General features: G+C 41.5%; 2 protein-coding genes across 5 annotated transcripts; one reads left to right on the top strand and one right to left on the bottom strand.

Annotated features, from left to right (window-relative positions):
• Positions 1 to 345: 345 nt before the first annotated feature.
• Positions 346 to 22,225, bottom strand: myofl (myoferlin like). The gene is made up of 53 exons (XM_040178797.2): positions 22,089 to 22,225; positions 21,537 to 21,592; positions 21,301 to 21,392; positions 19,839 to 19,947; positions 19,663 to 19,759; positions 19,229 to 19,398; positions 18,736 to 18,864; positions 17,611 to 17,673; positions 17,431 to 17,481; positions 17,320 to 17,350; positions 17,096 to 17,211; positions 16,861 to 16,987; positions 16,668 to 16,771; positions 16,501 to 16,569; positions 16,345 to 16,388; positions 16,178 to 16,260; positions 15,825 to 15,949; positions 15,602 to 15,715; positions 15,206 to 15,383; positions 14,878 to 15,002; positions 14,674 to 14,783; positions 14,307 to 14,502; positions 14,056 to 14,211; positions 13,833 to 13,964; positions 13,578 to 13,741; positions 13,099 to 13,213; positions 12,436 to 12,538; positions 12,176 to 12,315; positions 11,925 to 12,089; positions 7,418 to 7,505; positions 7,215 to 7,292; positions 6,899 to 7,080; positions 6,604 to 6,762; positions 6,415 to 6,516; positions 6,093 to 6,254; positions 5,832 to 5,997; positions 5,678 to 5,745; positions 5,559 to 5,573; positions 5,378 to 5,476; positions 4,497 to 4,625; positions 4,055 to 4,210; positions 3,828 to 3,919; positions 2,971 to 3,141; positions 2,734 to 2,882; positions 2,399 to 2,538; positions 2,187 to 2,275; positions 2,018 to 2,113; positions 1,747 to 1,888; positions 1,527 to 1,626; positions 1,198 to 1,391; positions 1,005 to 1,114; positions 750 to 897; positions 346 to 606 (listed from the first exon to the last, which is right to left on the bottom strand). The coding sequence occupies exons 1-53, from the start codon at positions 22,174 to 22,176 to the stop codon at positions 568 to 570; spliced, it is 6,126 nt and encodes a 2,041-aa protein (XP_040034731.2). The 5' UTR covers positions 22,177 to 22,225; the 3' UTR covers positions 346 to 567.
• On the top strand, positions 22,160 to 27,427 carry LOC120820718 (centrosomal protein of 55 kDa-like). 4 transcript variants are annotated; one of them, XM_040178800.2, is made up of 9 exons: positions 22,160 to 22,796; positions 23,492 to 23,635; positions 23,777 to 23,893; positions 25,500 to 25,650; positions 25,899 to 26,037; positions 26,117 to 26,306; positions 26,402 to 26,449; positions 26,754 to 26,864; positions 27,164 to 27,427. In XM_040178800.2, exons 2-9 carry the CDS (start codon positions 23,498 to 23,500, stop codon positions 27,314 to 27,316), a joined length of 1,047 nt encoding a protein of 348 aa, XP_040034734.2. In that variant the 5' UTR covers positions 22,160 to 22,796; positions 23,492 to 23,497; the 3' UTR covers positions 27,317 to 27,427. The 4 variants fall into 4 exon arrangements, with proteins under 4 accessions (XP_040034734.2, XP_040034732.2, XP_040034733.2 ...); XM_040178798.2 differs by having other exon boundaries at positions 22,196 to 22,796; positions 23,489 to 23,635; XM_040178799.2 differs by having other exon boundaries at positions 22,458 to 22,796; positions 23,466 to 23,635.
• Positions 27,428 to 27,898: the final 471 nt, after the last annotated feature.

Here is a 27,898-nt window from a genome sequence, read left to right as displayed (position 1 = left end):
CCCTGCTGCAGTGTGTGCAAACCTGGTCAAGCACTACAGGAAATGATTGATGTCTGTAATTGCAAACAAAGGTTTCTGTGCCAAATATTAAGTTTGGTTTTTCTGATGTATCAAATACTTAAAAGAAAAACTACGCAAAATATGTTTTTTTAAATCATACAATGTGATTTTCTAGATTTTAGTTTTACATTCTGTTTTTAGATTCTGTCACTCACAGTTGAAGAGTACCTATGATAAAAAAAACTACATGCTTTGTAAAACCTGCAAAATCTGCAGTGTATGAAATACTTTGTCTCCCCACTGTATGTGTAATGATTTCTAATGTGTGCAAAACAAATCACAAACTTCTCTATCACACATTTTATTACAATTTTCTTGATTTTTCAAAAGAAATATGGACTGTAATAGTGGCAGGAAAATTTGGTCTGATAATGTGGGAATAGAATGCTGAATATCAGTCCGTTGTGGCATCAACAGACAAAGTTGTTGCATGTTTCTCAGTGATGGGAACACTTATTAGGACTGACGATTCCATCAGGAAGGCAGACAACTTCCCCTCAATGCTCCTTATGAGAAAGGCTTCACAATCTTCATTGAGATGTAGTTCTGTGGATGTAGAATACACAAAGGCATCCACTCAGATTACATAGTGCTATGGAAAAACAATGTGTGAAGGATACAACTTACTAACACCAGTTTCATAAATACAGAAATTAATAAATTAAAAAAAGTAAAATGTGTAATCTTACTGGTAGAGAGTAAAGCAGGATCCCAAGGAACAAGATGACCAGCAGAAGAAAAATCGCTCCAATGAAAATCCATTTAAATCTGCGCCAAACAATGAACTTCATGGTCTTGCAAGGGTTTGTAAACCAGAAGAATGACGTGTCAGGGCGTCTGTTGAATGGGAATGACAGCAACATTCACATGATTCATTTTATGCGATCCATCGGACTAGAAAATCTTATATTATTATTATTTTTCTTTTTTTAAGGATGTATTACTTGGGTGGGTCCAGTCTGGGATTCATGTTTGGCTCATCTCTGCCTTTCCCAGCAGGTCTCTCCTCCATCTCCTTCTCCTCCACTATTTCAAGCGTCATCTCTACTTTACCCTGCAGAGTTTTGAAACACAGTCAAAAACAGTAACTGGGTAAAAACATATTAACTAGGTACTGTGCTAATGATAAAGACCTACACCAAGCACATGTTTCCCATCCTGCTCGACCGTGCATGGCCACCAGCCTCTAACAGACTTTTGGGAGAAAAGTGAGTTGGGCAGAGGTTTTTTAGAGGCGACTGAGCCTTCTCTCCCAGGCAACATCTTTAGACTGCACTTTTCTGAGCTCTTAGCTGGAGGGATCAGATTGAGAAGGTCCAGTTCAACTGTACCTGTAACAAATACATAGATAGAAAATAAAAATGTGTCTCCCATGCAGTAGTTCTCTTGGGCTGATATCTCTATTTAAAGGTCTTCCCTTTGTGTTGTCATGGCAAAGAAGTGATTTAATAACAATGACGTTTCACCTAAGTAATCGTCCAAAGAGAATTTGTCATTGTCCCAAATCTGGATGATCAATTTAGGAGGAATCCTTAATTCAGTTTTGTCCAGATTCCAAATGTGTTCCTGTAAAAGACAAACACTTTATTCAGATCATTACCTACCTTCATAGCATCAAAACAAAAAAGGTCATAGTAATAGTAACAGTCACATGATGCTTCCTTCCTGCTCCACAATCTTACTCACTTTCTTTGAAACAACACACATCTGCTCTGCAGGCAGGTAGTCAAACCCAAAGATGAACCTCCAGTTGAAATTCCCATCACCATCCAGGGATCTGTAGTGAACATCAGTCTGCTGCTTGTGGTCCTCCATACCTGACATCCATCTAGGAAACACCATAACGTTGACTTCAGATTGGCTCTTTGTGAACGAGTCCAGTTGATATGCATGTAAAGGTAAGAGATATGTGAACACAAAAGAAGGGTCGAGGCAAGAGACAGGACCAGAAAAGTACCCTTTAACGTAGATGTCACTCATGTCTTCTCCGGTGATGCTTCTTTCGTCCAGAGTAACATCAGTTGTGTTCCAAATGATGGCTCGCAAAACGTACCTATTTTAAATATATGGTTATATCTGATGCTTGAATAGTCTGTGATGAAGCATCATTTGGATGAGTCTCTTACTTCTTGGCTTTGCGTGGAGTGATATCCCACGGGGGCCCTGGCAAACCAAGGCTCTTTGGAAAGATGTCCACCCACATTTGAATTTTTCCCTGGATTTGTGCAAAACTATTAGTCTTTATGGAACAATTTGAATTATTTATTTTAGATAGCATACACTTGAAATTCATCTACTACTAACTCTATTAAAAAGGTGTTGTGGCTGTTGCTTTAACCTGAGACAAGTTTGGTTGGTGGGAGCTGCACAGGCTTCTGGTCTCCACATGCTCTGGTACCAAGGCCTGAGTTCTGAGGACATGCAGAGCCAGCCTCTCTCTGGCTGGTCCTAAGTGCGGGTGGATCACAGTGTTTGCCTCTGCACAGCAAACCACAAAAGTCAAGGATGAAAGGGTAGTATACTGCAGAAGATGTTATTATTGCATATATGCAAACAGACAAAACGAGAACAAACAGGAACTTCATAATTGTTAAATACTGTACAACACAAATATACAAAATGAAGACATGGACATTGAGATGTTAAAAATTGGGCGTTCAATAATGGCATTACCAAAATCTTGCAGGTTGTATAGTTTTCCTGCGAAAGACAGTGAGCTGCCATCTCCCTCTATAAGTGGAGGATTAATGCCTCTCACTCTGGCCACGTTGTGGAAGATCTCAGAAGGTTTCAGCTGGTCCCTCCACTGATTGATCCCTGAGCTGTAAGAAAATTGTAGCTTTGTTGGTTTGGCTTTGAGGTTATTATTAATAACACTGTAGGTATTGTAGCGTTAGAATGCATACTTACACACAGTAAGTCTTTGGCAGGCCACAGCCGGCCCGGAAACGAGACAGAAGTCTGTTCTCCAAATCGATAACGGTCTCACCAACTTTTTCATCTCTGCTCAGTAGGTCGTAGTCATACACAGCAATCTTCAGGTCCTTGTCTTGAGGTAGGAAGCAGGACAACTCAAACATCCTGGACAAAAATGGAAAGCATTTAATGTGTTTGTTGTTCCTTTAAAAGATTCCTTCCTAGGCTACCAAAGTGTACCAACGATAACAGACACAAGTTTGGATGAATTTAAATAAATCAGGGCTGCGATTACCAACAGCAAAACATTCATTTCCATACTTCAACTCTCACACAGCTTTCATCCATCTGTTTGTGTGCTCACTCTTCCCCAAACACATGAAACTTTGCTTAAACAGGAGAGGAAAAGCTAAAAACCAAAGAGTGCTAAACACCTACGCAGAGCTGAGACCTTTTATGCAAATGTCGAAATAGTTAAATTGTAACAAAGAGGAATGTGCTCAGGAAGTAGTGAGTCTACAACTGGGAAATGAGAGATTGTAAATGTTTTATACATTTTCTTGTTGTTAAATGTGGCCCCCATTTGACGTAAATAAACAAACCAACAACTTCTACACACAAAGTCTTTGACCAAAAACATTACTCCACCTGAATTAAAACGAGTCCATCGATACGACGCAGTTGCATTCAGTTATTCATAAACAGTTTTTGGGTTCTCCATCAGACATGCAGACTTGCACGATTTCATGTTAATTAATAAGCAGATGGTCATTTTGGGGATGGAGGATTCCTTTAAAAGCAGCCCAAATCATTTTCAACCAATAATAAATGAACAGAAAGTTCAGTCTCACCTCCCAAACTCCGGGTCGAGGGTGTTTGGTTTGTAGTTGTCTCTGTCATCCAGTTTTTTCCGTCCCAGTGAGATCTTCACATATGGGTCACACTGAAATGAGAATGGGAAAAAAATAGCTTCATTGACTTCAGTCATCGTTTTCACTTAATAAAATATAGATAATTGTGACTCAAGTCTTTATCACGACACCAGTGTGGTTGGTCAGTTGAATCATACAATGCTCACCATGCCGTTGGTATCCTTTGGCTGCAGGTCAAGACAACGCACCACATAAATTCTAACCAGGCACTCCTGAGGTCCACTCTCAGGAAGCTCTCTGAACTGGCGGGGTGGAGCTGGCACCCCGGGGTCATCGGGCAGAGGGTAAATCTTGAATGAGCCCTGGATATCGCCAAGGAGGACACCACCATTAGTCATCTTATAAGTTGAATTCCAGTTCAAGATATAGCTGTACTGAGTTTAACAGTTAGGACAAGATGAAATACCATGGAACAAACTACGTTCTGCTGGCTCTGTTTATAATAGATTTATTATAGACACTATGGACAGTATATTCTCTATACTATATCTCAAAATATATAAATCCTCCACCAGATGGCAGAAGTGGTGTCATGTTACAATATCTCAGGTATAACGGGATGCTTTGAGACGGGAATAACTTTTTTACCTTGAACTCTCCCACCACAGAGGGATCGTCTTCGTCATATTCAGTCTTTCCTCGCTGAAGTTTGAAGGTGCTGCAGAAATCATTGAGTCCCTGGAACTGTGCAACCTCTTCAAGTTCACTGTCAAACATCTGAAAACAATGACACAACCACATCACAGGCATCTAGTATCTGTTTCACAAAACTAAGCCAAGCTTTCATTACGAATGGATTTTATCCTACCTATACGTGTCGCACACAATGTATGGTCACATTTTTGTATATTTATAATCATTTGGAGCAAAAACCATTTCTGTTATATGTATTGCTATTTATGCCCAGCAGGTGGCAATGCAGCGCTGTGGCTTTGCCTCACAGCCTAAAAGCTGTAAAGTGCAGTTAAGGGTTTCATTCAGTGTAGATCCAGTGTAGTATCCACTAACAACAGGTGTGTTGAGTAAAAGTAATGATGTCATCCATGATAGTGATGTAAGCCTTAATGGTTTTATGTATTTTTGCAGTGTGTTGTCAGGCAAATATGGAGAAACATGAGGAGATCGCTTTCACTTGGAGTGTGAAATGAAATAGCTTGACAAGAGGCCGATCAGAGTAGCCACATTATTGTCTATGTTATTCATGTCTGCATGTTTGAGGCTCAATTCTGTCATCAGGCTCTGCCATACTGAGACCTGTAACATATACACTTATTTACCTTGTCATAGATTGCCTTGTGAACACCTATCTCTCTGTTTTGGATAAACATTTTGGCAAACTCTTTGTAAAGGAACAAAAAGACGGACGCTGGCCTATCACATCTTGCTTGGTGCTCGTAGAATCAAAATGATTAAGGAAATAAGGAAAGATAAAATGAAAAAATGTGCGACGGGCGACGTCATGTTCTTACGTGTAATGTGTCGTACCCCTTTTTCAGGTAAGGCCCACACTTCTCCTGCTGCTCAACAGAAGCGTAGAACTTACTCCACCAGTCTACCGTCTCCTCCTCCTACAAGATGGAAAATAAGGATGAACTATTTTCACGGGATATTATCTATCAGTAGATCATAATTTCCGAAAAAGAGACTTACCATTTCTGCTTGAGGCTGCATGGTGGCAAGCAGACAAATAATTATTATTAATTAATTATACGTAATAATTTTACGCAAAAATATTGTTACCCATGTTTTGTGAGTGCATTCTTATTTACCTCAGCTTTTACGATAGTTCTCTCAATGTCTATGACAACTTCTCCCTGGGACGCAGCTATCATTGCCACTGCAAAGTCAACGGGATACAATGTGTCTCTACTGTGTGTAGCTGAATGTGCATGTATTGTATATGCATGCAATTTTTGTATATACCTCTAGCAGACATGCCGACTTCACTGTTAATGCAATACGGATCACAGCGGAACTCCTCCAAGCGGTCGATGGTGCACTGACCCACAACTGGTTTCCTACCGAATGGCCGGTGGTCGATTACCTTCAGCACAATGGGAGGGGTGTACATCTCCTCTTTTGGCAGAAGCTAAGGCGAGAAAACAATAGCACAGAACTTGCAACAGAAATCTAGAGATAACACACATTACGCATTTTTGTTCTTGAAAGTTTTAGGGTTTGTACCACTTTGAGCAGCAGCACTGATCCGGGGAAATTGGGGTTCTTTTTGATGTTCTTGACCACAGCGGTTTCAACAACCTCCCCACCACACTCCACTATCAGACTGGGGGAGGAAACGGTGGCCAATTGGTAGGTCGTCATGTTCCTCAAGCCCCAAGTCAAGACCTGGGATCAAATATAAACACCACAACTTTAGTGGACAGATTAATAGACTAGCATGGTGGTAGGATAATTACGGAGGAGCAATGCAACCACAACAGAAATTTTTGGGTTGAGCCGGTCTCGTGTAATCTATGTGCGCGAGCAGAACGACGTGATGGTGTACCTCAATGGCAGTGAGCTGCACTACGGGCCTGATTCCCTGGGGAACCATGTAGAGCTTCTCTCCCCGGCGAGGAGGCACCAGGGGCAGATCTCCGTCAGTCTCCTGGAAGGTAAACCACAGTGTCACCGCCTGAATACGGTTTCATAATTAAAGTTACAGTTCATCTACTTTCTCTAGTTTCCTCTTTACCTTGTTTTTCTGAAAGAGCTCTGCAGCCAGCAGGATCTCCCCGGCACTGCGACCTTTTTTGGTGACCGGTAACCACAGCAGCTTAGGGCTGGCCGCCGTACTGGGGTTCAGAGTCACTACTGGCGGGCATGTACAGCGACCGAGGGGTTCATCTTTACCCTTGGAAATAAAGCGCAATGATACACAGAGACTTAGCATAGCCTATCACATTGAGCCTGAAGGACAGTTGCATTTCTAGGATGAAAGGTCTGTATGCCTAAATGATTTGATCCAGCAGATTAAAAACACAACGTACCACTTGATCTTTGTCGCACAGCTCCAACACCACATCTGGAGGGTTGCGGGCAATAGTTTGTGGGTCTCCGTAGATTTCAATGTCTTCAAAGATGAGAGTCTGATCCCATAAGGGGTTCAGGGTGAACCTTACGACTTCGGTGGTCTTGCTCACATGTAGGAAGGACACGTGAGCGTAGGGATCTGATGGAAATGTGAGACCGAACATGTGAATCTGTGAAGCTGTGAAATGTTCTTGCTATTTTGGCATAATGGTACATCCTGAATCATTTTAATGGATTCTTCTTGAACGGGCTTGTACTTTGCTTTGTTTTTACCTGAGAAGCTGTTTTTGTCCATGGCACAGAGATTCCTCGCTTGATACACATACACCCTCAAGTGGTAACGGTAAAACTCTGAAGGGAGATGTTCAACTGTAAACTGCAAAAACTGACTTCTTCATCAAATGTGCATCAGGACGTTCATAGAAACAATCGGCTTGAGTGATCAGCAATTAGCTTTATCTGACCCAAACACTTACGGGTGAAGTGGCAGGAAACAGAGGGTGTGTTGGCACCAAATAGTTTGGCTGCATCCGCTTCACTGGCCTTCTCGTCAACATCGACTCCCTGTTAACAAATTGCAGGATGAGGTGCTTAATGTGAAGGAAAGACTGCAGAACCAAAATAAACTTCCTGATTGATTTGCAAACATCTGAGAGGAACAGTCACATAATGACAATAATGGGAATGACATAATGACTGTTGGGAAAACTGCAAAGAATGTGTGTCATGAGATCAAAAACGCTGTACTACTCAAGGTTTTTGCTACCCTCAGCCGACAGACATCTTGTCTGCCGAGATTAGGGGCGGGACATTCTGTTCCGTGAGGGTAAACAATAAGTCCTCTGTACGTGCGTAACTATCCCCATGTTTTGATGCCATACCTGCAGTATATATTCCTGCTCCAAAGATGAAAACCTTTGAGCAGGCTTGGCGCATGACTTGTATGTGTGTCCGTCTGTCTCCTGTTTGCAAACATTAAATAACCTGTTTTGATGATTTTATGCCGGTGTCGAGAGAGAATTTTCTGACATATTTGGTCCTTCAAGCCGGATCTCAACAACTCTTTTTTCCTCTCAAGGTTGGACCTGAAACCGTACGTCTGGGTTCTGGGGTGGACCCGTCCACGGGTGGGGCCGTGGGTGACGATCGAGAGGGCCGGAGGGGAGTTGTCAGCACTGCGGGAGATTCGGAGACTCTGGGCGACGTGGCGCAGGGGTAGAGAGGATGCGCTGGGAACCGCAAGGTTGGTGGTTCAAGTGTCCCTGAGCAAGACACCTAACCCCTAATTGCTCCCCAGACAAAAATGTAAAATGCCATGCCGAGACATCTTTCAGAGACAGAACAGCTAAGATAAGACTTACAAATCTTTATTGGAATGACGCAGGATTTGTGGGGGTAGCTTGTGTACTCCAGCCTGAGGAGGAGAAGTTCTTCATTGGGGGATCTGTGCCACATGTAGCGTTGGGAAAACCTCCCTCTCAAAAAGCAGTTTTCGGCCCTATCAACGTCAATATCCCATAAAACCTGAAGCTGCTAAAGGTATCGAACCAACATTTGAAGCTTTGCTGAAATCAGGAGTTATAAAAGAATGTCCAGAATCACCGTGTAATACACCTCTTTTCCCCATAAGGAAAGCAGCACCATCCAGCGGTTGGAGGATGGTACAAAATTTACAGGCAGTAAATAAAGCGGTGGTGCCCCGGGCACCATTAGTACAAGATCCACACACACTGTTAAATGAAATGAACCCCGGGTGCGAGTATTTTTCAGTGATTGACTTAGCAAATCCATTCTTTTCCAGTTCTGCAGCCTGTGCAAAAAAATTCCAGTTCATGAAAACAGTCAATTTTGCTTTGCTTTTCAATTTAAAGGGAAGAGGTACACATATACCAGAATACCACAGGGATACTGTGAGAGCCCTACACTTTTCTCCCAAGCAATGGCAGCGAATATAGCTAGATTAGAGCCCCCGGGGGGAGTCAGATTTTACTTTATGTAGATGACATTTTGATATGCTCAAAAACGCAAGAACAATGCAAGGAGGACACTCTTGCATTACTAGCATTTCTTAGCAAACAAGGGCATAAAGTAAGCAAGAACAAACTTCAACTATGGAAAGAAAAGGTTAAATACCTAGGCTACGATTTATCCAAGGATGGGAGGTCACTGGATGACAAACGGAAAAAGGGCATTCTGAATGCACCAAAACCGAAAACCAGAAGACAAATGATGTCATTCTTAGGAATGGCGATTTTTTGCAGAAACTGCGGACCAAACTATGCTGAACTAACGAAGCCTCTTTCCCAGCTAATTTATGAGACACCGATGGCTGCACATGATAACCTGTGCTGGACACCTGAGGCTGATGAAGCGTTAATAATGCTAAAGAAAATGTTAACAAGCTCATCTGTAGGGGAGACCTATTGCTTTTTACTCTTCCCAGCTGGATACGGTGGCTAGAGCAATGCCTGTTTGCCTACAAGCCGTGATAGCAGCCTCGATGGCTGTTCAAACGTCTGCGCAAATAGTGTTATTTCGACCCCTAACACTGAAAGTGCCACACGCAGTGGCTGTTTTACTTCTGCAGAACAAAATAACCTACATGTCGCCAGCAAGGCATCTGTCATGTATGGCTGTGCTACTCTCACAACCTCATCTAACTATAGAGAGGTGCACCACACTTAACCCGTCCTCATACCTACCAACGGCCGATGAGGGCACACCACACGATTGTGTGGCTGAGACTAAAAGTCGGGTTTTACCTCGAGTTGATTTAGCTGACACTCTGTTTGCAGATGCGGATGTGACCATGTTTGTTGATGGCTCATGTAAGAAAAACTTGGACGCTACAAATGCAACAGGATATGCGGTGGTGACAAATGACGCGAATTTAAAATCTGAACCCTTACCATCACACTTTTCAGCACAGGCTGCAGAACTGATTGCCTTAACAGAAGTATACAAATTGGGCATGGACAAAGTTGTGAACATCTACACAGACCGTTACTATGCATATTCTTGCGTGCATGTTTTTGCTCAACAGTGGAAAAATAGAGGAATGGTGACTAACAAACCCATAACACACAAGATTTGATATTGCAGCTTTTGGATGCGGTACAACTACCTAGAGCAATAGCAGTTTGCAAATGCACAGCACACACAGCGGGTACTGATCCCGTTTCAGCCGGCAACCGCAGAGCCGATGAAACAGCGAAAGAAGCAGCACAAAGGCAAATGAAGCAGGGTGACTAATTCTCTCTTGAAATACAGCATTTAGATCACACCATCTTAAAGGATATGCAAACAAAAGCTCCACTACAGGAAAAGAATTTATGGGAAAAATACAATTGCAAATTGGATGAACGGGGCTTCTGGAAATGACCTGAAGGAAAAAGCATATGGCCTAAAGCCCTATATAGATATGCAGCTTTTTTAAGGCATGGGCAAGGCCATGGTTCAACAGGGGGGATGGTGGCTAAAGTAAATGAAGTATTTACTATATTCGGGTTTACAAATTACTCAAAAATGTTTTGCTCCGAATGCTCTATTTGTGCAAGATACAATCCTCAGCGTCAACAACGGCCAAGCAGCGGGAAAATCCCAGTACCAGAGTACCCTTTCCAGTGTATCTGCATGGATTTCATTGAACTAAACCAATGCGAGGGGAAAAAAATCATTCTGACAATCATTGACGTGTTTTCCAAATGGGTGGCAAAATCAAATGGCACTAGACATGTTACTGGCAGAAAAGGGAGTCTGTAAAATGTTTGGATCAACGTAGTGTACTTTCATCCCCAACAATACTGCCCCAGACGGGTCAGTAACCAGGGAGCTAAAGGGGCTAAAAAACGCTGGAATCCAGAACCCGTTCAGTAAAATGGTGGAAAATTGGTTTGTCAAGTGGAAAGATTTGGCAATGTCAATGTTTACTTTTGGCTTTCTGGCGATCGCTCTCTTCGGAGTTTGCGGATGTTGTCTTATTCCCTGTGTGAGAGGGTTGCTGCAGAAGTGGATAAATGCTGCATTGAGTAAACAAATCCTAGTGTACCAACTGATCTCCCAAACAGTTGATGAGGATGTTGAGAGCTGTGACATAGCGGGAAATCCTCATCTTTTCCCACTTGGCAACGAGGAGGATATCAGAGCCCTGTTTAAACAAAATGAGACCACTGGACTGGAAGGCAATGATGATTCATATGTCGAAAATCGAAAGAAGTGACAGTATGATGATCACAGTAGTGACTGCAGCTAATAAAGACAGTGTGGGCCATGCTTGTAGAACCACAATATTATTCTAATGAAGTTGATTTACTGAAACATATTGAGTTGATAACTAAGTTGTTTGATAACTTGGATTCTTTTCGAAGGGAAAAAAAAACAACAACAACAAGAACATCCCCCCATGCCTCCTGCCACAGGTGCTAGTAACCTCAGGCTGGGGGGGAGGCCCTCTATGGTGCACAAAGTACCTGAATCTGAAGCCAATGGAATTTCTTTTTCCTCCTCTCCTTTTCCCTTCTTTTTGGGGTTTTATTTGTATGATTGACTTGCCTTTTGTCGCCCTTTCCTCACATGAGCGACTTGTCGCTCAAAGGGGGGAAGGGCTGCCATCCTAATGCCGTGCTAATACAAATAATATTTTGTTTTACTTTGATTGAAAAAATAATAATAATAATAATGAAATAAATATGTTAACCCATTTATTAATAATAAAAAGAACAATCATTTTAGAATCACAGTTTAATCCTTTATGAACTTTTGATTGATCTGTTAAACAAATCTTTCTTCTATTTGTGTTTAATCATTTGATTAGGTTAACTAGTTTTTCCTTTTTTTTTTCTTTTAATTAGTTATACTTTGTATAAACAGGAGGGACAATGACAAAGCTGGAATGGACGATGCAACGACTGTCACGTTGGGGAACAATCAAGAACACAACTCGTAAGAGAGTAGAGTTTCTCAGGAGACTAAAGTACGACTCACCAATGCCCCTTCCAGCTTGAAGATGGCGGAAGAACCAAGGCGGTCTGATGGGACCATCTTTCTTCTCCAGCGGCGGCGCCGGAACGTATCAGAGGAGCGCTCCTTCCTGTGGAACTTCCAGCCAATCAGGGAAGAGTATTCCCAGCCCTCCCCTGGGTCTCGCTTCTAGTGTATGGTAAAAGACGGGCAAAGTTCTGAGAAATTTCACTCATAACATCCCTCAAAGCGACTCTTTGTCGCCTCTTCCTCACCTCAGTGACAGCTGTTTTATCAGATATCTTCTTCCGCGGTCTGATGAGTCTCTTTCTGCGATGGACATGATACATTTTCTCCACTGCAACCCATGATTTGGGCTTATCATCGGGAGGAATAGTTACTCCGTATTCCCAACCTAGAGCCATAAGAGACACACAGACATGCACACAGACCAATTAAACCTGCAGTTTTCCAAAGATGAACACAATGAAGAGACGTTTTTGATGACATAGTTCCGTTTCAGTCTCCACGTTACCTTTCTCATCGACAGCTTTGTCGCTGTCAAAGCTCCAGTCATCTTCCCAGCACCATCCCGTTGGACACTCAAAATCTTTGGGGTCTTGAGCTGTTTCTCCATTCTAGAAAACACAGAACATCATTTCATAAAATGCTTTTTTTATTGATATCCCTATCAATGCTTGTCGCCCTTAAACCTTCGATCACTAATTTATTTGACTACTTGTGGCTTCATGGGATCCAGAATGGCCTCTCCTTTCAGCTCTGTTTTACGTCTCCATAACTCCTGAGCAAAACATAGTTATTTTCATGGTCACCGGCTATTTGCTTGTTTCGTGCATTTGTCTTTTGTTGCTGGTGGCCTATGCTGCGTTTATCAGAAATAAAAGGGAATCTGATAGTAAAGCTAAACGAAAGTTGAAAGATGCAAAAATGCCCCAAAGAACTGAGCAGTTTTGGGTGATGTTTTCTTTGAGTGACCCACTCTACATTACTCATATATAAACCACAAATAATACCAGGTCGACACCAGGTCATACGTTTATCTGAATAAAATGAACAACTCTGCAGCCTACCTTTCATAAGCAAATGATGGTGCAGGAAATACTGATAACATTGAAACATGAACAAACAAGCTTTTGTTCCTTTATCTGTGTCTATACTGTGTCTGTGAGTGTCGTACCACGTCTGTGTAGGGCTCCACCGCAGCCTTCCACTCCCCTCCAGGGAAACGTGTTTCATTGTGAAAAACTTCGTCTGTGAACTCTGTGTGGCCGGCGTCTGCTTCTGTCAACAGGCTGTAGGAAACACCACCACAGTGATGAAAAGCTTTGGGAGTCAGACAGCAGCGATGCAGGAAAAGCTCAGGAAGACGAGCTACAGAGAGCTAACATTGTTTACATGAGTCTGTGTGGGAGGGAGACCTACTTAAACCCAAAAGTGATGCCAAAATTCCTTTTTCATTTCCTGTCATTGTGTTCAAAATGTAGCTGGTACAAGTACTGATTTATGATTACTGTTAACTTAATTAATAGAGGACAGGGGCTGAAACAAAAACATGCTCATGGATAACAGGATTTCTGTATTTCACATGAGCTGTGGAGCACAAACAGCTGCACGAGTGTGCGCTTGTGTATGATGTTGTCAGTTTGACACACTTACCATCGCTCTGGGTCAACAAACCACTCGTCCTCCCAATCCCACCCACGTGGTGGCAGAAAGCGTTCTCGTTTGAGTTTCACCTTTCCAGTCACATTAGAGAACTTATGACGACCAACCAGACCGGTAGTTCCCCACTTCCCCAAAACATGGGCCTGGTTCTCATACTGCGGAATTTCAGTCAGAGATAACACAGCTGGAATCAGATTAAATATTGACGTGTTTAAATAAAGCTCACGCTTTGAGCAGGTACTGTACCATTTCAGCGTACACGCTGAAGTTCCCATCTGAGAAGCTGTTGAACTTCTTCTCATGGACAGAGAGACAGAGCCACATGTTGATCCGCAACTGAACAGGGACCTTCACACCTTTGTTTTTGTCCATCGGATACTGACAAACCAAAAAGTATTAGTGTGGAAACTTACAAAAATGTAACAGGGAAATATAATTTAAAAATGTATGACTGTGTGCCTGTTTGTACCTGCATGAAAATGGTCTGCGTGCGTCCACAGTGTTTGCCACAAGCCTGTTCACTATAGTTTGAAAACAGGATCTGGTTTGCTGGGACTCGAGCAAAAGCCACCCGTTTCTCTCCTCTTAACATCCAGATGATCACATCTGGCATGCTGTTCTGAGGCTGAGAGAGACACGATACATTTCGGTTAGATAATAAAGTTTCATTTACGTGTTTTTGAGGTTTATATCATTATATATATTTTTTTATTTCCTGACCTCCTCTGCCAGCTGCTTGATTCTGTCCAACCAGTCCTCAATGTCTTCAACAGTAGCCTTGACATCCGTGGGACCCTCTCTCATGCGATTGGCCATCATCTCTCTGATACTGTCAACAGCCGCATCACGCAGTTTTTTCAACTGGAGATCCAGTGCAGTCACATGGGGTTGGCCCTCTAACCCCGGAAGCTGGAAACTGTTATAAAGGTTGGTTATAGTAATGTTGGATGGAATCAACATATGGTAATGACATAACTCCACCATAATAACCACCTGAAACTAACCTAAAAGCACATGACAATTATCCTAATGATAAGTTGCATTACAGCATTACTTCATACAACACACAATACCAGTCATGTCTTACCTGTTCAGGTCGTCAATCATGTGGTTGATGAGTTTGCGGCAAATCTCCTCAAGATGTGTCTCAGACTCTTTGGCTGACATGGCGTTTTTTAAAGAGGCGAGGTGAGACTCCTAAAATAAATCACAAAGGCAGATGAAAGCAGATGAGTGAGCAGTACTACCTGTGAAGAGACAAACAATACGTGCAACTGTAACTTGTTATCACCAGTCTCTCAGCAATGAAGAGGAGAATGTTGACGGAGTCCAGACGGTGGCTGATGTCTTCCCAGTGTGAGGTGACAATCACCACGGGCTTAGTGTCAGCCCAGGGCAGGTAATAGTAGTGATTACCTGTGGGATTGAGAAAAATAACCCAGTCGGTTTAAACGCAAGTTGTGTAGAAGAGAAGTTCATTAGCCTCTGGTTCTTCTCTTTGGATGTGTGACCCCTGAACCACAGATTTACAACATGGGAATCACGTAAACATAACAACTTTGTGGTTAATTCTTCTTCAACTTTGTGTTTTAATTCTTGCAAGCTTTAGTGTTTCATACCGTCAAACACAGCAAAGCTGTACTGAGTGGTGGACGACAGGGGCTTGCAGGTGGAGTCCAGCTTGTTACCATAGTTACCGATGCTGACCTCGAACTGGATTGGCTCGCCGGGCTCCTGCAGCATGCACGCACTGTGGAAAACGGCGCACAGAGAGAACTTCCTTCGCCGCTGGTATTTCTGCATTCAAGGAAAAAGTATGTGCCATTGTTAGAGGTTAGGGCGAGATTGTTTTTTTTAGATTATTTTGCTAGAAACTCTATATATAGACAATATAAACATGGATATTTTCTATGGGTAGATTGTAATAAACGGGAAGTAAAAAAAGTAATGTATAATGACTTTTATTTTCGAATAAATCAAATAAATATGGACACAGTGGTAGTCAAAGTGTGTACCTGTGCCACGAGGATGTCATCACTGGAGATGTCATCCACATTCTTATCAACCTTCTCATCAAGCTGAGTGGACAGCTCAACAAGGACCCTGCCTCTGTAGGCGACCCCTTGCCCCTGAAACGCATCACAATGCAATGTACAGATTGTCATGCAGGTAAACTGCAGCCAGTGTCTACACCTAAAGTAGTAAATCGACTGTGCCGAGCTGATAAACTATGCTTACCTTTCCAAAATTGAGTTCATCGTATGGGTCGGGCAGGCCGGTGAATTCTCTCGGGCTGCCGTACAGGTTGATGTAGCAAGGCCCAAAAGCTGGCAGGAAACCCACCTCTGATGCTGCAGTGCTCACTGTAACATACAGTCACTCTGTTTAAAAACCCACCTGGACAGTTTCAATTATTTAAAGCAATAAGATGCATGAAAACAAGAGTGTTAAACACTCAATGGAACAAGTTAAGGCACGCAGATGACCATTCCTACGTACAGTCAGACACCGTTTTGAAAGAACAGGTATATTAAATGTTATATTGAAATTTCACAATTGTATCATTATAAAAATACAGATTACATTATGACCTTCAGTCTCTCCACCGGAGGAAGACATTTTGCTCAGGTTTAAAAACGTTGTTCCTACGGCATCATCCCTGGTTAGACGATCCCTAAGAAGAAAAAACTTGCACTTCATTATTGGTTTTTGATATCATCACTTGTGCAACTCTGTATGTGTGCATTTTAGTTCTTACCAGTCATATACAGTCAACTGTATGCGTTCACACATGGACGGGAACTAGAGAGGCAGACAGAAGCACTTGATGATTTCAATTTGTGCAGAAGGTTGAAATGTTTTGGAAAGTTTAATCCAGCCCATTGGATACATCTTGATGTCCAATTTTTCTTACCTTGACTTGGAGATTGATGAGTTGATTCCACTCTGGATTTGCATCTTTCTCAATGACTTTGGTGCACAGCTGTAACAGAGTAAATCCCATTGGATACACATAATACTCACACAAAAAGAACATTTAATCATCTTTTTTTGTTTTATTTTAAGTCAAACATGAGACACCTTCTTGCCAGCAAAGCTGACTTCCACATATGGATCCACCAAGTTTTTTCTGTCTCCTTCCCCTCCAAAGACCTGTTTTACTGTCTGAATAAAGGCATCATCCACTGCAATAAAAAATAGGTTCCAAAAGGTTTGTCAAGCGGATTTGAATGCATTGAACAATGATGGTGTCAGGTATCTAGAGGCCACTTACTCTGTGGCATATCCTCGGCACGGTAGACTTTGAGTCTGAGTGTGGCCCATCGCATTGTGACACCTGCCGGCACCAAGAGATTGCTTTCTATGTCGTCATGCTCCTCACTCATCTCTTTCCTCTCAGTCTGGGCAGAGGAGAGGATAGGATAACTTGTTGTGGTCTCTTTAAGGATGGATATGTACTCTGTGTCTAGTAGAAGTAAACTTGTTGGTAAGAAAGAAGATACACATACCGGCGGGTCATCTCCAGTGCCCACAACAGTTATGCTGACCTTCAGGTAACCTCTGGCCCCTGAGCTAGAGTCATCAGGGTCACTCAGGAGGAGCCATTTCCTCATTATTGCATGACCTGGACATTGTATAATATTCAACATGTTCAAACACCCACAATATAGTAAAATATATATAATCAATCTTAATTTTGCACATGGTATACATTTTATATGGAAATACTGACCGGTATTATCATAAATGTAGCCAACATCCAGCTGGGTAAGCAAGAGAAAATGCATTTTTATCAGTGAAAAGTGTGAAATCTGTGACTCTGTTGGCAATTAAATTGGCATACCTTGAAGTCTCCCAATAGACCGTCAGCTCTGAGGGAGAAGGAGTCATAAACCTGTCAAGACAAGCACAACTTCAGAGCTTCCTTCGACGTAGATCCCTGACCTTGAAACCAACAAATGTTCTTTTTTTGTGTGCTGCTCACGCAAAACAGATTTGCTTTAAGAAGCAGTTTTCTCCTCACCCGCAGGCTAATGCTCTCGTCAAATAGCTCTGAAGGTAGCATGTTAACATTGTAGAAAAACATCTAAGAGAAAAAACAAGTCATAAAGAAATTAATAGTTCCCTTGTCACTGTATGCACAACACATTTTTGTCAGACACACATTGTTATCAGGGATAGTGACAAACATGAAAGGACTTAATGGAGGAGTTAGATATACTGACACTATCTGGTCAACTGGTACATAACTTCAGCCAATAGTAGGGATTATTAGTAAGAAGTAGGGCTGTCAATTAATCTAGGCGATTAATGTGGCCTAGATTAATGGAAAAAAATATTTCAACGTAGTTAACAGGCATTTGTTTACTTCAGGTCTACTTTACTTTACGGTCCCGGAAGTAAACCGCAGAAACGCTAGAAGCCGCTAGCTGCAGTCAGTTACATCAAGATGGAGAGAGCTTTTTGCTTTGAAAGTAAAACGAACAGTGGTGTGACATACAGCAGAGAATTGGACAGAGGAATTACTCCATGTGTCAAACAGAAGGGGGGTGAGTGTCACTTAAAGCGGTGCTATGTTAAGCTAGCAGCTAGGCTAATCAGCTGCTATGCTACTTCCATCACAACATCTAACGTTACTGTGTGGCACAGTCTGCAGAGGACCACCACTGTGTTGCTAAAAGACCGTGGTTTGAAAACGTCCTGGCTAAATGTGGGGAGATTGTTGGCACTTCAAACACAGTCGTTAAATGATGCAGAGTTGAGGGCAAAGTGCACGAGGACAACAGGACAAGTCGCTAGTTCAACATGTTCCACCCGGTGGAATTCTGTCTCCAAGATGATCAAATACGTGTAGTTTTGTGTTTAAACTAACATTAACAATTAAACAACAGTGTCTAAAATACACACTTACTAAAGTGATTCTTTTTATTTAGTCTTCATTATAAACAACATTGTAACAACAACAACAACAACATTCATTAATCGCCATTAATCGAGATTAATGAATTTTAAAATGTGCGATTAATTAGTTTGTTTTTTCAATCTATTACCAGCCCTAGTAAGAAGACAAGTGGATGTTGACAAGCAAGATAAAAGGCAATGCTAGCAGTCATCATTTACTTTCTATTGGATTTTTTTGCAGACTAACCTCGTTGAAGAACGGGTTATTTCCTCTTCTGATTCTGGTCCTGTGCGTCTGTCCACATACATTCACCTTAACCACTGGCTTGATGTTGTTGCCAGGCAACTGTCGACCCTCGATAACCCGGACACGGATCTGAACATTGAAAGACGCAGTGAGGCAGCTGAACCAACAGTGAGGACATTTACCCGGCTCATTTATGAAAAGGTACCATTGATTTATTTGGGTTGACAAAAACTGTTACAGGACCTTTTACAGGAACAACATTTTTTTTACAAAAGATTACCAGTGTAAATGCTTGTCCTTTCCTGAATAAATAGAATGTTGATATGCTTGTAATTATTTAAAATTAGGCATATGTGTTAGAATTCACTATGTTATGAATTCCTGGTATATTTGCACTAGCCTGCTGTAATTTTTGTGATTAATGATAAGAATGTAACCTCAAACTGGCATTAGTGATGATCCAGGAACACATTACTCAAAATGTGAACAATACCTGGAAGTCCTGAAGCTTATTGGCCAAGGCGCTATTCCTCTTACGGCTGAGATGGACTGACTTGTGTCTGGGTTTCCCAGTCTGGTTTGGGAAAGTGGGAGCGCCCGGGCTTCCATTCTGAATTCTTCCCCCGATGTCCGCATCCCCCTCATCACCCTCATCATTGTCTCCTGTGCAGAAAAGACACTTTTTCATTGGTCCAAAACTTCTAATTTTGAAATTCCTTATTTTACATCACTTTAAGTGTGTTTATTAATTGATTGTTTACCTTTGTGTTTTGTTTAATTATTTGTATGACTTTGTATACCTCATAGAAAACGCTGATATGAATTGTTCTAAAGAAATGTGATGTTTAGTTTTGTTATTTTTGGAGGAAATAAGTAGAATCACAACCACCATCTGTTTTCATTCCATAGACTTAACAGATTACTCACCTGCATCCACATGAGACGTTTGTCCATCAGGTTGCTCATTTAGGTCTGGTCTGAGGTCTTCAGGTGCTTCATACCGAATGAGCAAATTGATGTTTGCCTAATAAAAGAAAATGCTTTCTGAATTAGCTTCATCATCTCTACTGTATATGTTTAACACAACAATTATATGTATTCACCCCAGTAGCCTGTTGCTTCTCATTGATCAAGGGCACGTTCTTTGATGGCAGTGATGTTATGTGACCACTGGCCAAGTCCCTCAGAGGAATTTTTGCCGAGCCAATGAACCTGAAAAGAATTTACAGATATTTTTACTTTCGACGGGACAGGCAGTTGTACACATTTTTCTTAAATGCATTATTACGTATGGACAAAACAACAGTCTTGGTTTGAAAAGGGACAACAAGCTAAAAGGAACAATCAGAGGATGCTTTGGTTTCACAGTTTGTGACAAACTTCTTTAATTTCCACTTGAGGGAATTCAAAGCAATGTTTGGGAATGTAATTACCCGTTGCTGTGGAGTTGGCGGTTTGTACTTCCCTATTTATGTTCTTCACATTATGTTATGAGAAGCCTAGAAACAACTTTTTCTACCCAACAGAAGTGGGATAGCGACAGTGGTTATTCACCACAATAGATTGTGCTCAGGCTTCGTTCTCTCAACAGTTGTGCCATTATTGTGTAATTAATCATTACACAGAGCTTACACAACATGGCTCGTGTTTTGAAAGCAGGGTCAACTGTGGAGGATGAAACAGAATCTGCAAAGACCGTTTACATTCTCCACAACGCAGGATTTATTGCCTCACCCACTGCAGAGGCCACATGCAAGGACTGGTTCATACAATAATACAAATTACGGTTTGTTGGCATTACTCACTTCAGAAACGAGAAAAACTTTCAAGTATTTAGATCTGCTTCACTGACATACTGGCCATTTTTAGGCCAAACAAACTGAGCAGCCTGTCGAATGGCTTATTTTGATCAAAGTGGATTCCACACTGGATTAGAGGATGTGATACAACTAGTCATCCAAAATGTGCTAATGACAAGCCCACGCAAGCTTTCCTGTTCACCCCCCTCATGCAGCGATCATGGAAAAATATCCCTGTGTTAATGGCCGAAGCACTACCCCGCCACCACCCCACCCTCTCCTTCCTCTTCCCCCCCCCCCCCAATCCCTTGTGCCTGCCCCAGGATGATTTATATTATACACAATCTAGAGTGACTCAGTGGAAATTTATATCTTAGTTATTATTATTCTCGCCTGCACTGCAGAAAGACAAAACAGATTAAAAAAACAGATAAACAATGAGGAATTAAGCAGAAACAACATAAATTGAAGTCTGAGTCTACTTGTGATGAATCTACTTGTGTGTCTGTGTGTGTGTGTGTGGGGGGGGGTTGGAATGAAGTTTTTTTCCTTTTAAGGTAACAATGCTCCTAAGAGCGATAGTGCTGTTCTTATGCAGACAAAACAACCTCTTCCTTGACACTGAAACCGCAGCAAGTCTCAACATAGCCGCAGTGAGTCCTGTGGTTTTTCAACTCAGTGGAGTTACAACGTGCTGCTCGGCTCTCAGCCACGATGGTAAAATGGATATCGCAATTTTGATGCCTGACGCTCGGAATTCTCGTACTTGTCTTTGCCGATTGTCTCATAGTCTTTGACAACCACGTCGATGAAGGAAGATGCATCCAAGGAAGAGCCTTTCAGATCAAATTCAAGCACCTGTAATTACAGGAAAGAGGTCTTTACAATCAATGATTTCAAACGACCACATACAACAGCTTTCACTGAGGAAAGGACAGCAGCTATTTCCAAGCGAATACACTGTAAATGTCCATCATTACAGTGAACTCATTCTGCACTCACTTCGTTCCATACAGGATTCAAATCACTATCAATTGCTTTGGTTTTCTTCTTTTCACCTGTGAACACAACAAACCATATTTATTTATGTATTGTATATTTTGATTTCCTGGAGAGAATAGATCATCACACACACGCACGCACGCACACACACACACACACACACACACACACACACACACACACACACACACACAACTACTCAATCAACCTTTTACAATCAAATGTAAAGAGTGAAACCCTGAAAACATAAAGGCATCTATACTTTTGTAAAAAATAAAGTTAAAAATGTGAGGCCAAATAAAGTTGCTGTTATCAGTGGACAGAGGACGTTTATGATGCATTCTTCATTTTGATAAGGAATCACCGCCTATTTATTAAAACTACTGTAAACTCACTCACTTTGCTGCAAAAGTAATATACAAAAAACCTAATGGATTACAGAAAAGATTAATAGATTGACAATATAAATAAAACACTGTGCGTGCACGAGAAAAGAGTTATTAATACAGCAGTTATCTCAGATATATGTGTTTTTTAAAGCAATAGTCTCACCTCTAAAGACAATTGCAGCGATTGGATCTGGGGTTCCAATTTTCTTTTTGGGGATCCCACTTGCCGACTCCACAACTACTCGAAGCATTTTGATAAAGTCCACATTTATTCAGAGAAAGGAATCATCTTCGGTGGAGAGAGAGACGGAACTGAAACACACAGATGTGCAGACTGGGTGAGAACTGGATCCCAGAGGACTGCCTCACCCATGAGTCACAGGCTCCCCGGGTGGGGGACGAGACAACACGGAAATCACAGGCTAGTTTCCTCGTTGGCTTTTAAAAAACGGAGTCATGCGGATAACTAAACGGTGGCTGGCTGCACTGTGCAGAACTGAGGGGTAAATCGTGGCAATCCAGGCAAGCCCGCGGAGTTGGTCCTCTCTCGTGTTGTGCTGCAGCGCCCCCCGGTGGCGTGTGACGCATAGCCTTCCCTCCATGCTTCGAAAAGAACTATACAAAACAAAACAAATCCCATTTTATAAATAGTTAAATCACAACAAAACACGCTGCTCCAGAGACTATACGGTTGTTACTTCTAGATCTTCGCAGGGAACTGCTCTGGCTGCACCGGGACGAGTTTTAGGCGGCAGTTTTTTAGCAGCTAATGTTAGCTTTAGCTAACGTTAGCTGGACAAATAACGGACCTCCCTGACTGGCTAACGTTAGCTGCCCGGTTACTCACGATACTTGGATTCTGAAAAACAAGGTTAGTTACTACTCAACTAAATTATTGTTATTGTTATGTGATGTCATATATTCGCTGTTCAATGTTACTGTTGTCAACAAAAACAATAAATCTGAAAATAGTCGTTGGGTGAAGTTGAAGTTTTAACTTACATAACTTTAACGTTAGCTATTTAGCCGTAGCTACTAAAGTTAACTTATTAAAGCCAACTGTTGCCCCAAGAGTCACTAAACTATAGATCCATGTAGTAAAGTTAGTTAGCTTAACTTTTTAGATATTGCATTCATTATATTACGAATATCACTGGCTATCTCTCTTTATTAACTAAGTTCAGTTACAGTATTTTCTTATTTTTTACTGAGCCATGTTAGCTTAAAAGTGGAGCTAGTTAAGGCTAGCCAATTTTAGCAAGCCAATTTGAACTCAACACATTTTTAAACACTAACTCAATGTCATACAAAAGTAACTTTAGCATTATTGTGGGATGAATTAATTAAATGAATGATTCACGCTAACTTTCGTCTGTAAAGGTGTAAACTAACCGTGTGTGGCTGTAGCTAAGGCTAGTTAGATGTTTGAATTGCAATAATTCTACTTTGCTAATGAAAACATCTACAAGGGAATCCACCTATTGACCATGCTTATTTTTCAAGTTGTATGTTGTGACAATATGTAATATTTTTGTGTCAGTCCCTTGTATAATTTGTCAACAGCAGGCATAGATGGCTTCCACCAGATACACGCGTTTCCTCAGGAAAGAGCTAAGAAAGAAGTCAGAGCTCGATGTGGTTGTGATCAGCTTGAGGGCAGAGAATGCCTGTCTGAAGAAGACCCTGGTTCAACAAAACCGGCTAGCAGAGGTACGTACCAACAGATGTCACTAGCTAGGGTTTCTCGCATTAAGCAGTTAAATGATCTTATAAATGTTTTAATGCAGTGTATTCATTTACTGTCATTAAGCATTTAAAAAAAAACCTCTCATTGTCTTTTTTTTGTTGCAGAGATTCTTCTCTTTTCAAACTGTTTGGCTTAGGAGGTGTCAACTGCTCACCACCAAAGAAGAGGTCGCTCTGGAGTCAGAGCAGATGAGTAAGAAAGAAGGGAAGCAGAAGGACGTGGTGAGTATGAGGAGAAAGAGAACCATGTCAACTTACTTAAGAGAGACCAAAGAATTTAAGAACAAGCTTATCTCAAAGGTTGCATGGAAGAAGGCAAAGAACAACTCTGTTTTACTATACATGGATGTAGTGCTGAAGGAGCTTCAAAAAAGAGATGACAGAATGGTGATTAGTAATGGAAATCATGAATTTTTTCTAATGAAATTACCTTTTAAAAATGATGATATTCTGCACTTCAACCCGAGTGTTACATTAACAATAAGTTATAGGTTTTAACAAACCTTAGGCTAAGTACGGTTGACCATTTTCAAAATTGGCCCTTATTGTGTAGAAAATTACAGGTGCTATTAGTAGCATCATCAATATTCTTGATATACAGTGATCCCTCGCCACTTCGCGGTTCACTTATCGCGGATTCGCTATTTCGCGGATTTTCATATTGCATTTTTTTTTTTTTTGGTGCATTGTGCTCTGCATTCTGATTCGCTAAAAACTCACTCCCGAGCCGTTCATTACAGTTCTCCAACGTAATCGATGGTGGCATGTCGGTGTACAAGGATCTTTTTGCAAAGAAGAAAAAAGAGCGACAACAGCTGCCTATCACTATGTTCTTCTCCCGAACAAACACACCTGCACCGCGGGCTTCAGAAGAAGAGAACACTGCAGAGCGCAGTCAGGATGCAGCGGCCCAGTCTGAAGAGCAGTGAAACGGCCTACACGCGAGTCACTGTATTTGTATACATGTAATAGTTGCTAATTGTAAAAAAAAAAAAAAGTTTTCTATTTCGCGGATTTCACTTATCGCGGGTCATTTTCGGAACGTAACCCCCGCGATAAACGAGGGATTACTGTATATCCTGATATAATTGGATTGTCCAAACCGCTCTTACCAGTTTTAGACCACTAGATGGCAGCAGTTGCTTTGACGGTTCTTCAATTTAGAAAATTAATCCTGTTCTCCATTTACATAAAAAAAGTTCTTAATGCAGAGTATACCTTCACAGTGACCAAGGGAACCACGAGAACGCGATCCCCTGGGCGTCGCCGTGATATTTCACAAAGCAGTGTCTTATTAAAGCAGGGGGGAGAATTGTGTGAAATCGTTATTGATTTATATATGTGTGTAATATCATACTGTTTTTTTCCTGTGGTCAGATAGGACTCCACTTTAGATGAAGAATGGGCCTCAACCAACCATGCAGTGGATTAAGGATTTTTTCCGAAATCCTTAATCCACCTCTCTGTATTGGTGGTTACTTTTAAGCAGCTACCTTGTACACAGGCCTGTGGACAGTGTACATTTTTCTTACTATTATTACAGGTCATTTAGAAGACGCTTTTATCCAAAGCGACTTACATTACACTATGGCTTTTCATATTTTTGCCCAGGGAGCAATTAGGGGTCACATTAGGGACACTTCGACTTGAGACATGGGGCAGCCGGGACTCGAACCACCAACCTTGCGGTTCCCAGCACACCCGCCCCCCCCCCTGCGTCACGCTGAGCGTGTTTTACTCCAGAGACCCCCCCCTCCTCCCCTTGGTGAGACTTGCTTTCTTTCTTTTGCTGTTATGTGCTTCTCATTCTTTTATTTGATCCCCCGAGGGCTTGGAGGAAAACGAGGAGAGGCTGGAATATGACGAGCAGAGAGATTCCTACGTGAGGGCGACTCTGGCCAGAATGTTATGGCTGGAGAAGCAGCTGAACGAAGCTAATCAGGCTCGCTTACAGCAGAACAATGAGGACCATTCAAATGGTGAGTGAGACAGTGGGCAGCGGGCGATCAGTGCTGGGAGCACAAGGGGTAACAGATTGTCACAACAAGGTTTTTAAGATATTGAGATTGTCCTCGAGTAGCTGGCTGGTACAGAATATACAGCTTGCAATGCATGGGGCCAAATCATGTATTTCAATACTACATCATCCATGTTCACGGATGTCTCAGACATCTTTCATTGTGTAATTGTGTCTTTTTCTCTTTTTTTTCAACATTAAACTTTCCAGCTCTCATTAGAGAAGATGAGAAATTCAGCCACATGCAGCAGCACCATGAAAGACTCTTACGGGAAGCTGAAGACGAGCAGAAGGTGCTCAGAGAGAACTTCAAAACGATCGAGCGGAAACTGATAATGACCGAAAACGTGTATGTCTGCTACTCAGAAATGAAGAATACGTTGCAGCATAAAGTTGGTAGTCACCTGGGAGATGGACTCTTTTTTTAGGTGCCAGGAAACAGAGAGGGAGGTAGACAAGCTAAAACAACAGCTGCAGACTGAAAATATGAGCAGAACAAGTTCACAGGTCGAGGATCAATGCTTTGAGGAAGAAGAGCAATGGATGAGTGCTGAGAGCGGAGATCTCCAGTACAGAATGGAGGAGGAGAAAACGAGAGTGTCTGGCTTTGGGCTGCAGGTAAGTCTTCATTGAACTGTTCAGGAAGAAAAATTAAGAATCATATCTTTGATAATATCTTAATGGTAAATCTCTCTTTGTTTTATCTCTTTCAGAAGTTATTGTTAAATGGTCAAGAAAAGATTGCGGAACTGGAACGACAGGTATGAAAGTGTCAATCATCTCAGTTTTGGTCTTACTTTGGTCTTCTTAAATTAATCCTTAGTTTTAACAAGAAAGTTGAGGGATATTGTTAATCCATCAGCTCTTAATATTGCTACATTAAGTACTCATTGAGGAGGCTCATCAGCTCGTCTACTTTAAGTCTGCCTTTGTGAATCCAAACCTCATTCCTCCACATAATTGGGCATTTCGTTTCCCTCTTTCCTTGTGTAAGAAAATTATCTCATTCTTTGTGTTTTGAAAAGTAATATCTATAACTATACAATATGATGTTTTCACTTTTAGATCCAGATTTATTCACAAGACCTTGAGGATGAGAAGCAGAATTGTTCATATTTGAAGAGCGTTCTGAAGAAGCAGCGTAAAACTAACGGCCGTGTGGACAAACCGTCAGAGGTTTGCATGAATAATAAAAAGGATTTCATTAGTCATCATTGTATTTTATCTTCATCGATGATGAACTTTGAAGCTTAATTTTTGTCAATAATAGGAAATTGTGGTTTTAAAAAAAGTAGTTTGGACCAGGAGTGACTCCTTATTCACTTTTCATAGTAACTTGTGATCTTTTGTTAATATATAAATATTGATTAGTAAAGCTTGAAGTGTTGTCGCTCGACAATAATTCCACTTGAAAATGTCATTTAATCACCCAAAGTCTGTCTTTAATGAATGATTTCTGACTGCATTCATATCAGAGGGACCAGCGGGAGACCAGAGACGGCCCGACATGGACCCCCACCGGCAACCTGCTCAACGAAAGCTTCCTGGAGTGTCCCAGCTGCCGAGCCGAGTACCCAGTCAGTCACCACCGTAAACTGATGAGCCACCTGGAGATCTGTCTCAAATAAACCGGGCCCAGTGCTTCTTCAATTGTGTATCTTCTGGATTAGACATTGTTTTGTTAACCTGCTGTGTAACCAGAGGAACACGTCACCTTAATAAACTACATGTTCAGTTGCCATGGCTGTGCTTCATGGGATTTTGAATGAACTATGAAAGCTGTGGTTAACAGACCAAAGCAGATTCATAGTCACACCAGCAGGTGTGTGGATATTAAAGTACCTTAGAGGATTGATTCCTATGACTTTAACTCTAGCAGCAGGTCAAAGTCACAACATCTACGAGATACAGGATTGCTTTTTAATGACTTTGGTGGTCACCAACACGAGGTTCTCTTTTCTGATTGTAAGTGAATTATCCATGGAACTATTGGATGGATTTTGTTGGATTTGCTACAGATCGTCAAGATCCATCAAGGATACATTTCCGCTGACTCCGGTGGTACCCTGACTTAATCAAACACGTTAATGAAAAATGAAAATCAGCATAGCTTTAGACTCTTAGTATTGTTTGTAAGTATTACAAAAAAAATGGACAGTGGACAGTGTGTGTTTGTACACAACACAACTGAAACATTTTTAAATAAACCA

The sequence above is a fragment of the Gasterosteus aculeatus genome, chromosome 6 (genome assembly GCF_964276395.1).
Source record: "Gasterosteus aculeatus chromosome 6, fGasAcu3.hap1.1, whole genome shotgun sequence".
In the NCBI taxonomy this organism is placed as follows: domain Eukaryota; kingdom Metazoa; phylum Chordata; class Actinopteri; order Perciformes; family Gasterosteidae; genus Gasterosteus; species Gasterosteus aculeatus.
Note: the sequence above shows the minus strand (reverse complement) of the source record. Positions and strands in the feature narration are given on the sequence as shown.

Bases quoted from the DNA above. Each gene is read 5' to 3' on its own strand.
- myofl (XM_040178797.2), bottom strand. From the start codon at position 22,176: ATGCTTCGAGTAGTTGTGGAGTCGGCAAGTGGGATCCCCAAAAAGAAA. The intron at 15,950-16,177 runs GTCATAATGTAA...TGTATGTTACAG, and splicing joins CTCCGGTGGAGAGACTGAAG to TGAGCACTGCAGCATCAGAG. The intron at 15,384-15,601 runs GTACACACTTTG...CCTTGAATGCAG, and splicing joins ATGACATCCTCGTGGCACAG to AAATACCAGCGGCGAAGGAA.
- LOC120820718 (XM_040178800.2), top strand. From the start codon at position 23,498: ATGGCTTCCACCAGATACACGCGTTTCCTCAGGAAAGAGCTAAGAAAG. The intron at 23,894-25,499 runs GTGAGTATGAGG...TGATCCCCCGAG, and splicing joins AAGGGAAGCAGAAGGACGTG to GGCTTGGAGGAAAACGAGGA. The intron at 26,450-26,753 runs GTATGAAAGTGT...TTTCACTTTTAG, and splicing joins TTGCGGAACTGGAACGACAG to ATCCAGATTTATTCACAAGA.